At 40.7% G+C, this 14,245-nt stretch overlaps 1 protein-coding gene across 1 annotated transcript in view; it reads left to right on the top strand.

Moving 5' to 3' along the window:
• The first annotated feature begins 483 nt into the window (after positions 1 to 483).
• The window catches only part of shisa9a (shisa family member 9a), a 108,875-nt gene continuing 95,113 nt past the window's right edge, over positions 484 to 14,245 (top strand). The window contains exons 1-2 of the mRNA XM_033985161.2: positions 484 to 1,188; positions 4,268 to 4,374. Of these exons, the coding sequence (XP_033841052.2) occupies positions 665 to 1,188; positions 4,268 to 4,374 (631 nt within the window). The 5' untranslated portion in view covers positions 484 to 664. The remainder of the gene's footprint in view (positions 1,189 to 4,267; positions 4,375 to 14,245) is intronic.

The raw sequence follows: 14,245 nt of genomic DNA, 5'->3' as shown, positions 1-14,245 counted from the left end.
GTATATTGGCTATAAATGCCTGCGACAATGTGCCCAATGATTTTAACTGCGTTTCAATGAAAAAAAAAAAAAAAAAAAATGGGATAGAACTGTACGCGCTGAGCCTGAATCCCAAATGACCAGAAAATAAAGGAATATGCATCATGTATTTATTTTAATATTTATACAACAGTGTTTCAGTCGGTTTATATTGTCTTGTTGCTCAACTGAATTGAACTGAAGAACTGAAACAATGGCCACCACCTCCAAGTCTAAACGCGCGTGAATCTCTTTCCTTTGTGTCTCTTTCTCGCTTATAGTCTTCCACTCTCCAACGTCTGCCTTTCTCTCCAAACCGACTCTGTTCTCTCCTCCTCCTCCTCCTCCTCTTCCTCTCCATCCTCTCCCGTGCGCACCAGGCTTTCTCTCTTTCTCTCTCTCCCTTTCACCCGCCACTGTGCGTAAAGAGCGCGCCGATGGATGTGTCCAAGTCATGCGCTCCTCACAACACCATACGGTAGACAAGAAGAGGCAGTAGTTTAGAGGGAGGTGGAAAAACTCAACGTGATCCTACAGGTTTTATTTCGCGAGAAGATGCCACCGCGCGCCGCATTTGGATGTACGTTCCCGGACTTTTCGCCAGACACCACGTCTCCAAGTGTTTTCGCGTAACGGGGAAAGCACAATGCGAGGGAAATACGTCTTTCTCCTGGGCTTCTTGTTGCTCAAACTCACGGCTCTGGTGTGCAAGGCGGACGGGGAGCCGGGTCTGCTCAGCGGGTTTGTCATGATCGCCACCTCCAACGGTTCCAGGGAGGAGGAGGTGGTGAGCGCGTCCGAAGAGACACCGCACGTCGAGGACAAGTGCAGGGGCTACTACGACGTGATGGGCCAGTGGGATCCTCCGTTCATTTGCAAAACGGGCAATTACCTGTACTGCTGCGGCACCTGTGGCTTCCGCTTCTGCTGCTCCTACAAACACTCGCGCCTGGACCAGAGCACCTGCAAGAACTACGACACTCCGGTGTGGATGAAGACGGGCCAGACGCCGTACAATAAGATGAACAAGATACGAGACAGCACCAAAGACAAGACGAACTTAATAGTGTACATCATCTGCGGGGTGGTGGCGATCATGGCGCTGGTGGGGATTTTCACCAAGCTGGGTTTGGAGAAGGCGCACCGGCCGCAGCGAGAGAACATGTCCAGGTGAGACGGGAGCGAAAGGGAGCAGCGCGGTGCGTCTGTGGAGTGCGCTTGTTTACTTGGAGAGAGGAGAGAGCAGAGAGTAGAGAGGAGGGGGGGAGAGGAGCGAGTATAGTTCCCATGATCTATTAGATGTGCTGGTAGAATCGAGGGGAGCGTACAGTAGATAAACTTATCTTTGACTCGTCTTGTAAAAAAAAAAAAAAGTGATGCTTTAGATTGATTCATACCCAGATTGAACCAAGCAAAACTGACCGATTTTGTGTGTCATTCCCAGTTTTGGAAAGTAATATTTGCGTGTATTGTGCATTTGGTGGTATTCAGAGCACAGTTGCTTTCCTAAAATCAGCCAAATACATTGTGGTACTTGATCCAAATTAGGGTTTTAGTTTTGTTCCTTCTTTAAATAAGTGATAAATAAACGCATAATAAGCTGTTTTGAACCTCACGCCACGTCTGTACACCCATAATACGCACGTCAATGTGAAAGTATTGTCAGTATCCAGAGTACAGTACCCTGATTGGAATTATGTAACAAAACTACAGTGGAACGCAGGTATTCAGCGCTGTATTTTATGACTAAAGTATTCATCTCTAAACTGGTCATTCCATTCTTAAACAAAAACAACGTGGCTACAACATCACTCTTAACAAATCCAGTTAGTGTAATAGAGCCTGATTGACATTATGGCTTCACAAATCACATCAGAATCTCATGTTTGTGAAAACTGCAATCATTTTTACAAGAGAACTCAATGACTAAAAACACTTGGTCAAAACATACAATTACATTGATTGCACAGTGGGGTATTTGAAAGCGTGAAAATAAAAAGATACAAAATGGCAGACTGCATTTTTAGCTGTGTTGTAACGCTTTTTGACTCCACCGGCTACAATTTATACAATGAGTTCCCACTGTTAATAATACGATAATGTGTTTGTCAAAGTAAAGTGGGTGTTGTACAAGACAGGGACTTATTTAAGGTGGAGTGGCAGGTTTGGTCAGTCCTTACTTTTGAAAACACAACGCAACTTTAAGACCTCATAAGAAAAAACAATTGTCACCGTTTACTACCAGAAAAAGTGTGTAAAAAGTGTGTTTTTGTTTCTAGAGATACATGATTCTACATGGTTTTCTACTCGCTTAAATGTAAAACACAACCGTGGAGAAAGTTGAAAACAGTGACTCAGCTGGTCGAGTGTTTCCCCGCTGATCCAAAAAGTTTGTCGGTTCGAATCCCGCTCTCGATATAAACACGAACGGTAGAGCGGTTAGATCTGTTGACGCACAGGTTGGTGGTTGGTTGGCTTGATGTAAAACGCTTTTTAGTGACTTGAAAGTGGAAAAACGTTATATTCAAACGTAACCATTTACCATTTACCGCAACATTGTCAGTGTGGATTATCGTAGACAGCATTTTAACATTAGCAAGAGACTGTAACGTAATGGAATTTTGACAACCTCGAGCCTCCGATTGGAATAAAAATAACCACTGAGGCTAATGGGAGTGACACTGTTAAGTAGTTTGAAATGGCCCAAGTTTCAGACAGTACTTGTTAATGAAGTAAAATCATGGTTTGTCTCTCTTTGCATTGTCATCCAGGATAGAACCGTGTAGTGTTTTAATTCTCTAACGATTTTAATGAATTGCTTTCCATGATTTTTGCAAGACCAGTCATAGCATAGATCAGCGGCGTCGAACTCATTTTCACAAAGAGCCACATCAACAAAATGGTCGCTCTCAAAGGGCCAGATGTAACTGTAAGATAAATGTCACCACGTTTTTATCTTGTTAATTAATCATTTCTATATTTATTATTCAAATTACAAATATTGCATATGGATTTGCATAGATATGAAAAAAAATGGCTGTTTAACTGTGTATCTAATGATAAACTGACATTTTAAAACAGTCATACCTTTTAATTTACTTTGTCACGGGCCACATAAAATGACGTGGTAGACCGCATTTCGCCCACGGGCCTTAAGTTTGACAAGTTAACAGTGGCTTGGGACAGTTTCCTTTCAATGTTGGTTCGTCTGTTGCTTTTTTTTAATTTGTTGGGCGACGGTAGCTCAGTTGATCGTGCGTTCGCCCACTGATCTAAATGCCTGCGGTGCGATTCCAGCTCTCGTAGACGAACGCTGTCGTTGTGTCTTCGGGCAAAACACTTCCACTGCCTCTTCCCCACTGGTGTGTGAATGTGTGCGTGAATAGGTGAGCGTTTCCTTAATGTAAAGCGCGAGGAAGGATGGGAAAGCGCTATATGAAAACGAGACAATGTCCATTTTCTAACATTCTTACATTTTCGTGAACCCCTGCGAAAAGAACCAATGTTTGAATTTTGGAGCTTTACCAAAAAAAAAAATAAAAATGTACCTGGACTGTTATTAACATTGTGAAGTGGTCACAGATCGCTGTATTTGAAACGCTCAAGTTCAAATGCTTGGCTGTGTTTGAGAGGTTGCCATTTTTCCGTTTAAATAATTTCTACGCATCATTTCACGTTTTTCATTTACATCTCTGAAAGGTCAAATGGTAATTGTTTGTAGAAATCGACAGCATAACCTTTCCAGCCCGTCAGATCCTCCGCATCTTTAACGCGGTTTAAGACTAGACTGAAAACCCGCCTCTTCTCCCTGGCATTTAATACTAGCTACACAGGAAATCTTGCTGTTGCTGTTTTCTTCTGTATCACGTTATCTTCTGTATATTTGTTTTTTGTTGCCTTTGATACGAATACGATACTTTAAATGTGCTATAATTTTACAGTTTATAGTGCGTTTAGTGAAGTTGTTGGTCCGATACCAGGAAACAAGTTTTATATTTTTGACATCGTGTAATCATCACATACTATTTGAGTTATTTCATTTTCATATTTCAAACTAAAATCAATCCAAACGCGTCCAAACAGCTCAAGATAAGATGACAACTTCACACAGAATCATTCCAGCTCGTGTGTTTCCACTCTGCAGTGTTGAGTACCATGTTACACCTTCAATGTCGTGGCGTATACTAATAAAACACTAGCCTATTTATAATTTCCCCGTACGTGTGTCCTTACGTGTGTTCTGTGGCAGGGCTGTGGCCAGTGTGCTCCAGGGGGGATGTCCCAACGAGCAGTTCAGAGGAGAGGAGGGACTGGGGATGACCTCGCAGCATTTTGTCTCCAGGACCACAACCCTCCGTGAGTAATGCTGTTGTTTTTTACTTTTTTGTTACATGCAGAAGTGTGTAGTCAAAATCGTACCTTTACTTCCTTAAATACTAGTCAAGTCGAAGTGCAATGTAGTAGAGTAAAGCGTGGGAAACTACTACTAACTGTAAGATTGTAGTAATTGTTAGAGTAAATGTCTTGGCCTCAGTGTGTAACTTTTTTTTGGGGGTGTTTTTATTGGACTGAAACAAACAAACCTGAGTCTCGCTGGTCTCGATGGAAATAGCGGAATAGTGTAATTAGTACGGCACGAAACATATATCTCCAAAGGAAGATTTTCTGGTTTTAATTGTCCATTTTCTGGTTTTAACTGTCCATTTTCTGGTTTTAACTGTCTATTTTCTGGTTTTAATTGTCCATTTTCTGGTTTTAACTGTCCATTTTCTGGTTTTAACTGTCTATTTTCTGGTTTTAATTGTCTATTTTCTGGTTTTAACTGTCCATTTTCTGGTTTTAACTGTCCATTTTCTGGTTTTAACTGTCCATTTTCTGGTTTTAACTGTCTATTTTCTGGTTTTAACTGTCCATTTTCTGGTTTTAACTCTCTATTTCCATTAAATCTTGCAGTTGACGAGTCATTTAGAAAGTTATACCTTTTTTTTATTGAAATTGGAAGAGGACGAAACTTTAATATTGAATGCCAAAAAAAATACATAAAAAATTTCAGTGGTGCAAGAAATACTGAAACATTTCATATTTAAAGGTCCTATTTTCCATTTGGCATTGTCTTTTGTGAGCTTTAAGTCATGGTGTAGCACTGTTACCTCATCACAAACACACCTGGACTGTTTTGTTTCATTCACACATTAGTCTGTTACGTCTCCAAACCTCAAAATCCTCTTTTCCAGTAGTTTGCAAGTTAATTTCAGGGCTGGAATGACCCATTATAACAGGTGTGAATGAAACAAAACGCAACTTTAGGTCTGTTTGTGATGAGGAAACAACATTATGACACACTGTAGATCAGAAAACAGTGTAATACGTGCTCTTTAACATAACTAATATCCGCCTCTGGGTACGATGTGGCTTGATACTTGCTGTTGTGGGTTGTTTGGGGAGTGATAGAGGAGTGGGTGTGGTCAAATGCATTGTAAACAAGAATTTCTGTATTGATATGAAACACATTCCCTCTACGCTGCTGTGTTTTATACGGAAGAATTGATAGGGCGCCATAAGCTGCAGATACACAATGGAGTAGGGGCTGTTTTCCTCATGCGTTTTGATTTTCCTGTATTGTAGCGTACTGTATATCCATTCTAATAAGACGTTTACCTGTTGATTTCTATGGAATATTGCCTTCATTTATTTACCTGCGTGTGTAGAATACAGCACGTGTCCTTTACTTGTTCCAAATCAATAGATGAACGGATCGTTTCAGGAGGAATGGACTAGTTTTAGTGTAGTCCTGGTTATTCTGTGTTCAAGCTGGAGTAAACAATGTAATTATATGTACTTGTAAATGTATTTATTTTTATATAGTACAGTGGTCCTTCGTTTATCGCGGGGGTTACGTTTTAAAAATAACCCGCAATAGGTGAAATCGAAGTATCAGCTTTATTTTTTACAATTATTCTATATGTCTTGCAGCTGTAAAAACCCTCACCACACACTTTATACACTTTTCTCACACTGGCGTTAACATTTTCTCACATTTCTCTCTTGTTTAAACACTCTCAAAGTTCAAACCTTCGTATATTATATCCCTCTTCCTGGATGATCGCTTTAAATGTGATGTTCAAGTGCCTCTGCTCCAGCTCCGTGCACAGAAACACTTAAGTTCAAAGCGTTTCTGAAATTTGTCGGTGCAGAACGTTTCATCGACATTGTGGGTTTTGTCGAGGAGAAAACTTGCAAACGTACAGCACTTCAGAGTCACACTGCGATCCAACGTTTATGTAAATTTGTCTGAACACATTCTGTACTGGACAGGAGACACGGCACGGAGGAGACTGATGGACAATGGTCTACAGTCCCTCAGCCAATCAGGACGCAGAACACAATGCACGTTCATACAGTGTAAAAAAAAAAAAAAGCATGTAAAACTGCACAAGAAAAAAATCCGTGAACCAGCAAGGCGGCAAAAGGTGAACCGCGATATATCGAGGAATCACTGTATTGTAAAAGCACTTTATGGCGACATCAGATGGTCGTGCTTTAACCGCAAACCCGGACGTAAGGGCTAAATGCTGAGAGGTGATCAGCAGTGCGACGGTGGTCTACTCTCGGTTCAGTTATTAAAACGGTTCTAAAGTTGTGCCCAAAAATTCATCTTAATACTAACAATGTGCCAAAGAAGTGTCTGTGAGAGCTAGGAACAAGTTATATAGATTTAAATAGCAAGAAAAGGCAAGTTTATTTGTATAGCACAATTCATACACAAGTGCACTCAAGTAATTAAAAGTGCTCAGAATAAGAAATAGACATTAAAATCACAATACGACAAATCAAAACACAAATAATTACAAATAACAGTGCAGATTTAAAACCTTTCAGTCGTATGCGCAGCTCAACAACTGTTTTGAGCCTGGATTTAAAGATCACAATATTCTATAGACCAATAGTTTTTAATACAAACAGGGGGCAGTTAAAATTAATATTGTTAAATAGAAATGATCAGATACAGCATTTTTACATTTGCTTTTTGTATATTTCCTAAGTACAAGCTAATCGAGTCTGTCCCTTGCCCCCTGTCGTCATACATCATCACATTCTATAATCTGAAAACCAACAATACGTCCTTTAAATCTGTAAAATCCACTTTTTCTATCATTTTATGTCATCTATGCACGTTTGAGTAATCTAGTGATCTCTCCCAGGGCGTATTTGAACCCTCCTCATGGCTAGTTGTACGATTCCGTCCAAAGCTCCGCCCACAAGCCTACCCATAAGTCCACAATTTACACTACGACTTCACAAACCTGATGCAATACAGTAGTTTTATTAGCGTAATGCCAGTTGTAATGTTGTAGCACTCTGAAGGGGGAGTGACTTAGCGCGGAGAGTAAAGGGAGAGGAGATTCAGAGCATCAAAAACTGCGCCTCTCCTCACACTGCGCCTCTCCGTCCAAACCCAAGTCTTATTCACTGATTTATTTTGGTTGCACATGATATAATGAGGGAGCGCGGGGTACGTGGGAGTGTGTGAGCCGGTACAGGAAGTGGGAACGGGTTCTGGGCTGTAGAGAGGGGGAGAGGGGGAGGGAGAGAGGGGGAGGGAGAGAGGAGGGAGAGATGAGGGAGAGATGAGGGAGAGAAGGGGAGAAAGGGGGGGAGAGAGAAGGGAGAGAGGAGAGAGAAGGGAGAGAGAAGGGAGAGAGGAGGGAGAAGGGAGAGTGAGAGAGGGAGAGAGGAGGAAAATGGCAACGGGTTTTGGGCTGTAGAGAGGGAGAGAGGGGGAGGGAGAGGGGAGGACGGAGAGGGGAGGGAGAGAGAGAGAGATGCAGAGAGGGAGAAAGGGGGGAGAGAGAAGGGAGAGAGGAGGGAGAAGGGAGAAAGGAGGGAGAAGGGAGAGTGAGAGAGGGGGAGAGAGGAGGCAGAGGGGGAGAAGCGGAGAGGGGGGACAGAGGGAGAGAGGAGGAGAAGGAGAAAGAGAGGAGAGAGAGATGTAGAGAAGGAGAGAGAGATGGGGGAGAGAGAAGGGAGAGAGGAGGGAGAGAGGGAGAGAAGGGAAAAGGGAGAGTAAGAGAGCGAGAGAGAGGAGGGAGAGATGAGGGAGAGAAGGGGGAGAGGAGGGAGAGGGAGAGAGAGAGATGCAGAGAGGGAGAAAGGGGGGAGAGAGAAGGGAGAGAGGAGGGAGAAGGGAGAGAGAAGGGAGAAGGGAGAGTGAGAGAGGGAGAGAGGAGGAAAGGGAGAGAAGCGGAGAGGGGGGACAGAGGGAGAAAGGAGGAGAAGAAGAAAGAGAGGAGGGTGAGAGATGTAGAGAGGGAGAGAGAGATGGGGGAGAGAGAAGGGAGAGAGGAGGGAGAGAGGAGGGAGAGAGGGAGAGAGGAGTTAAAAGGGAGAGTGAGAGAGCGGGAGAGATGAGGGAGAGATGAGGGAGAGAAGGGGGAGAGGAGGGAGAGGGGGGAGAGAGAGAGATGCAGAGAGGGAGAAAGGGGGGAGAGAAGGGAGAGAGGAGGGAGAAGGGAGAGTGAGAGAGCGGGAGAGAGGAGGGAGAGAGCGAGAGAGGGAGAGAGCGAGAGAGGGAGAGAGGAGGAAAGGCGGAGAAGCGGAGAGAGGGGACAGAGGGAGAGAGGAGGAGAAGGAGAAAGAGAGGAGGGAGAGAGATGCAGAGAGGGAGAGAGAGATGGGGGAGAGGGAGAAAGAGAGAGGTGGAGAGAGAGAGGTATGGAGGAGAGGAAAGAAGACATGAAAACAGGCTATTTTTGAAAAGGTGCATGGTTTTATGATGTATACATGCGGGGGTGGAAAGTAGCAAATTACAAATGCTCAAGTACTGTAACCGAGTTATGGCAGTAGCTGGGGGTAATTGTATATTTTGAGTAGATTTTTAAATGTGTACTGGCACTTTTGAGTATAATCTGGACATGCAATTGTACTTCATTCATTTTTCTTTCTAGTATCACACTTAGCTTCCACAAAAGTTGCATTAAACGTCAAAACAAGTTCCTAATTTGTGCAGTTCGGTCGTTAACAATGGCAATAAAGCTAATAAAGTAGTACTGTACTTTCTGCAGCATAAGTCGTACTTTTTCATAGTTTCATAGTACCCGGGGGTGCGACTTATACTCAGATGCAACTTATATGTGCAATATGCTTTTTTTTCTTCATTATTATGCACTTTTGGCTGGTGCGACTTATACTCCAGTGCGACTTATACTCCGGAAAATACGGTACTCTGAGTAGTATTTTTCGTGCGTATTTTGTTTATCTGTACATTATTAGCTATGTAACTGTACTTTAACAAAAAAAAAGAGTGTCCCAATGGAAAAACAGGTTACAATATTTTACTAGCAAGGGCCATAACTTCAGAATACAGTGTAAATATAAACATGTTACGATTATTTATGAAGATGGGTCTTTTTAAAAATTATTTATTTATTTATCTATTTATTTATTTACTTTTTTAAACTTTTTTTAATTTTTTTATTAATTTATTTAAAGCCAGACAGACGTACACGATAAGAATTTTTAAATACAAGATTGTGGCAGACAAAGTGATACTGTATCTGTCAATGTTCTTACAACTTCTACACAAAAACACAACTGAAAACCGGATCTCGCATTAAATTCAATCATAAGCATCGCTCATGTCCCTGTAAGGCTTCCGTAGACGCTCACTGACTTTCCAGAATTTCAAGTTTTACAGCAAAAGACCATTTTATCCAGCTGACCGACATTTTTAGAGCGATAACTGCGCTCAAATACCCGTGATATCTCTCCGCCAAAACTTGACGTAATCTACCATTTTTGAAAACTCATATCATAACAATACAGAATTTGTCAAAGGCGGTCTAGATCTTTACGCCCATTTTTTCCCTCCAAAACATCAACTTCCACTGCACGCTGTTATGTCTTCCCCCGTCCGACAGGTGCCATGGTAACCAGATAATGTTATTCAGTCCACCTGTCTCTGCGTATAACCGTCATGGTACAGTAGATGTCTTACTGTAAAAGGCGAGCGTCGCGCTGAGGGGAGCAGGTAGGAGGTTATAATGGGCACGCGATGACAGCTGATACTCTATGGGATGTGCGTGCCATGAGCTGAAATTGTGTCAATCGAGGAAATACGTGGTAATGTCGCGGGGTACGACAATAGAATAGAATTAGAACAGAATAGTAGTTGAAAAGCAAAAAGATTCCTCAGTTCAGATGAAAAGGTTGAAGGAATTTATAAATCCTGCTATGATACCATCCCTAACCAGAAGAAGAAGAAGTTCACAGTATTGCAGTACACACTTTTTGAGGTGTTTCTACTACAGGTTAGTCATATTTAACCCAATCAGCTTCAAATATTTACCTCAAAAGTTACTTCAAAGCATATATTGGCTATTTTTCAATTTATGTTCCAATGTTTCCTCATCAAAAACATACTCATAGTTGCGTTTTGCTTCATTCACAGACGTTTAACTCGCGAACCCTGCATATTTACGCTTCTCTCAAACTGAAAACGCGCTGTTCCACCTCGTGATGTCATCAGGTGGTAATACAGGAAGTGCTCCACTGTGTTTGTAAACTCCACGCACCTTCACTAGAATCATTTGGACGATTTCAACCCTGGAATTCTGATTTGTACAGAACGAAAAGTAAAATGTAGCTGTTAACTTGAAAACTACCACTTCATGACATCACAAGGTGGAACAGCGCATTTTAAGGTTTGGAGGTGTAGACAGACTGAGAATAAAGGGTTACTTAAATTAAATGTGCGAATGATACAAAACACAACTCCAGGAATGTTTTTGAGGAGGTAACAGCGTTATAACACGGCTTAAAGCTCAGTTTTACATAATATAATCCCTTTAAGCCATTGGTTATGCTTTTTTGACATGTTGACTTGTACCTAAAATAAAAATTTAATACAATTAAAACTGTAAAATAAATAAATAAATAATAATAAATAATAATAATAACAACAATAATAATAATAATAATAATAAAAATTAAAAATAAATACATTAATAATAATAATAATAATAATAATAATAATAATAATAATAATAATAATAATAATAATAATAATAATAATAATAATAAAATACCTACCCAGGTTTACAATTCATACCAAAAATTTTAAAGTGATTCTACAGTATTATGATTTTCAGTTTTCAGTTTCAGTTTTCAGTTTGTATTATGATTTTCAATTTGTAGTTTGCATGTTCTCCCTGTGTCTTGGTAGATGGATTAGATAATAAATGATATGGAACCAAAAGACAAGACAATATCTCATTGCATTCAATTATTTACATGCGTTTGTTATTGCTATTGCCTTGAAAAGCATTCTTATTGTGAGCTGAGTCGCTTCTCCACAGATCTAACCTATGACTCAGGCTGGTGGCGGCACATGCTTGTCTCCATGAGGATAGCTCTGTTTAATGCCATGTTGTGGAATGTTCCAAAGCAAAATCATCAAAAATCAGACTCTTCACCAGAAAAGTTACATAGTTTTAAGTTGGTGACCACTGTTGTTTTTTTTGTTTTTGGTGCCAGTATAAAACCAGATTTTTTATTCGTTTTTCCCTCGTTTGTCTCCATTAGGATAGATAAGTTTAATGCCATACTGTGAAACATTAGTATAAAGTATAAAACCAGATTTATGGATTCTTTTTCCCCCTGTAAGATTTACTTTTTTCAGAATTTTCAAGTGCCAACCGAGTCTGTGAAGTCTTTACATATAAGACCAGTGAGCGCCTGCAAACTCCCATTTCCCATGATGAGTGTATCCAGGCTGTATTCATTAAAGGCTTTATGGCGCATTTGGCTTGCCGTAAAAGTAGATAAATTGCAGTGTTAGGAGGTGATAGGGTCTTTATAAGAGAGGTTTTTTTATTTTTTTTATTTCTTTCCTATCACTGCTTCAGATGAGAAAACACCGTAGACTCATGAGTGGCCATAACGTGCAATCTGGAAAAAAAGGAGCTGTCCCCAAGTCTACGGTACGGTAATCAAAAGATGTTAAAAAAGTCATATATTAGCAGTGGTGTAGTCAGTTAAGCGCTCGCCTACTGACAAGAGGGTGGCCGGTTCAAAATGTGCCTGGTGATGCGGACGCTTTATGTATAAGGGTTGTTCAGATGCTAATTATTAATAAAACTACTATCAAAACTAGACACTAATTTGGACTAATTTGACGTATTGAAAAACACAAAGATGGGACAGAACTGGAGATTTTCTGAATAATTTTAGAATGACTTCCCATGATCAATATCAGAACTAGAAGGCAAGGCAAGTTTATTTGTATAGCACGATCTGTACACAAAGTAATTCAAAGTGCTTTACGGAATAAGAAAGACGTTAAAATCACACAAATCAATCACAAATAATCATCATAAAATTAACATTAAAACAGAAGAGTGCAGAATAAAAAACTTTCAGTCATGTGCAGCTAAACAGAACAGTTTTGAGTCTGGATTTAAATATTGTCAAAGTAGAGGTCTGTCTCACATCTTCAGGAGACTGTTCCAGGTTTTAGCTGCAGAAAACTAAAACTCTGATTCTCCATGTTTAGTCCTGACTCTGGGACCAGCAGGAGGTCGGTCCCTGAAGTCCTCAGAGTGTGAGATGGTTCATGTGGCTCTAACATGTGGGAGATGTTCTTTGGTGCTGGTCCATGGAGAGACTTGTTCACACAGAGCTGCTTTAAAGTCTCTGAGCCACAGGAGCCAGAGACCAGAGCCACAGGACACATGTGTGAAGTACTTCCTGGTTCTAATCAGGACATGAGCAGCAGTGTTCTGGATGTTCTGTTCTGTCTTAAGGCTCGTTTGGAGAGGCCAGTGAGCAGGACGTTACAGTCGTCTAACCTACTGGAGACAAATGCATGGATAAGTCTCTCTAAGTCTGGTTTTGACAGTTTACCTTTGATTTTTGCAATGTTTTTAGATGGTAAAAAGCTGCAGATGTTATTGATTTGATGTGGCTGTTAAAGTTCAAGTCTTAGTCCATTATTACCCTTAGATTTCTAGCCTGATTTGAAAGTCTTAGAGAGAGACTGGAGGTGACTGCTGACACTTTCTCTATATTTCTGTGGGCCAAAGACGATGACTTCAGGTTTGTCTGAGTTTAGCTGGAGAAAGTTGTTTTTCCTCCACACACTGATCTGTCGGAGTGAATCCACTGGTCCATACTCACCTGCTGCAGTGAGACATAGATATATGACGACATGGTAATATTAGAGCTGCTGTACTTGATTTGTACTGTCCTAAAAATATGCAAAACAAAGATTTTAATGATGATGATTTTAGATGATTTTAAACAGTTTACAATGACCCACAGTTATTCCTCACTTACTTTACCCATCCCGAGTATCTGAATCATTTGCCGCAATGAGTTTATAAACGCTTTTCACAGCTTTCAGACATAAAAGTGCAGTAAAAATAAAGCTAAAGCTAACAACAACTAGCATGCAAAGGTGCACTTCCGGATCCTCAGACAATAAATGCTTTATGATTAGATGCAAAGCTGCTAATACAATATATCTGTACTGCAAAAAGACAAATTTAGTTCAAATACATGAGAAAAAGAGTGTCTAGAAAGAATATACCATTATTTTTATTTGAGTATTTCCTCTTTTTTTTAATTCATTTGGTATTGAAATCAGTATTAGAAGTCGACCTTGAGATTTTATATTGTGGTAAAACGTCTGAATAAATGTGTGATGATGGACAAAAGGCGATGTAAAACGGTTATAAGAACAAAACCAAACAAACATTAAAACAATTAGTCATAAAACATTTCGGTTGCTATGGGAATCGTGTTTTGTTTTTGGTTTTTTTTTTGTTTTTTTTTTAGCTTGAGATCTGCAGACATCTAAAAAACACATGACCTTTCCTTCTATAGAGATCATTGTTCTGTATAGCCTGGCTGGCCTTTTCAACACGGCTCTAATCTGACTAAAGATATCAGACAGCACCTCTCACCTGAGCGAGCTGAAATAAGCTGTGAAATAGTGATTATTGTGGCGCCCCTCCTCGCCCTCCTAATCCCGGGGCTTGTGGGTAATCATGTGGAACGTTATTAACCTCGACGATGGGCCAGGGCCTCCCCAGCTCTTCTCCCCCCCCCCCCTGCTGTCCTCTGATTGGTCTGTCCTAAAGCGCAGGGGAGGTGATGGCTGCGCTCACGTTGGGGTTTTAAAAAATGTCTCGGATCAAATGTCAAGAGGAAAGAGGACAAACATATAAAC

The sequence above is a fragment of the Periophthalmus magnuspinnatus genome, chromosome 19 (assembly GCF_009829125.3).
Source record: "Periophthalmus magnuspinnatus isolate fPerMag1 chromosome 19, fPerMag1.2.pri, whole genome shotgun sequence".
Taxonomy (NCBI): Eukaryota; Metazoa; Chordata; class Actinopteri; order Gobiiformes; family Gobiidae; genus Periophthalmus; species Periophthalmus magnuspinnatus.
Note: the sequence above shows the minus strand (reverse complement) of the source record. Positions and strands in the feature narration are given on the sequence as shown.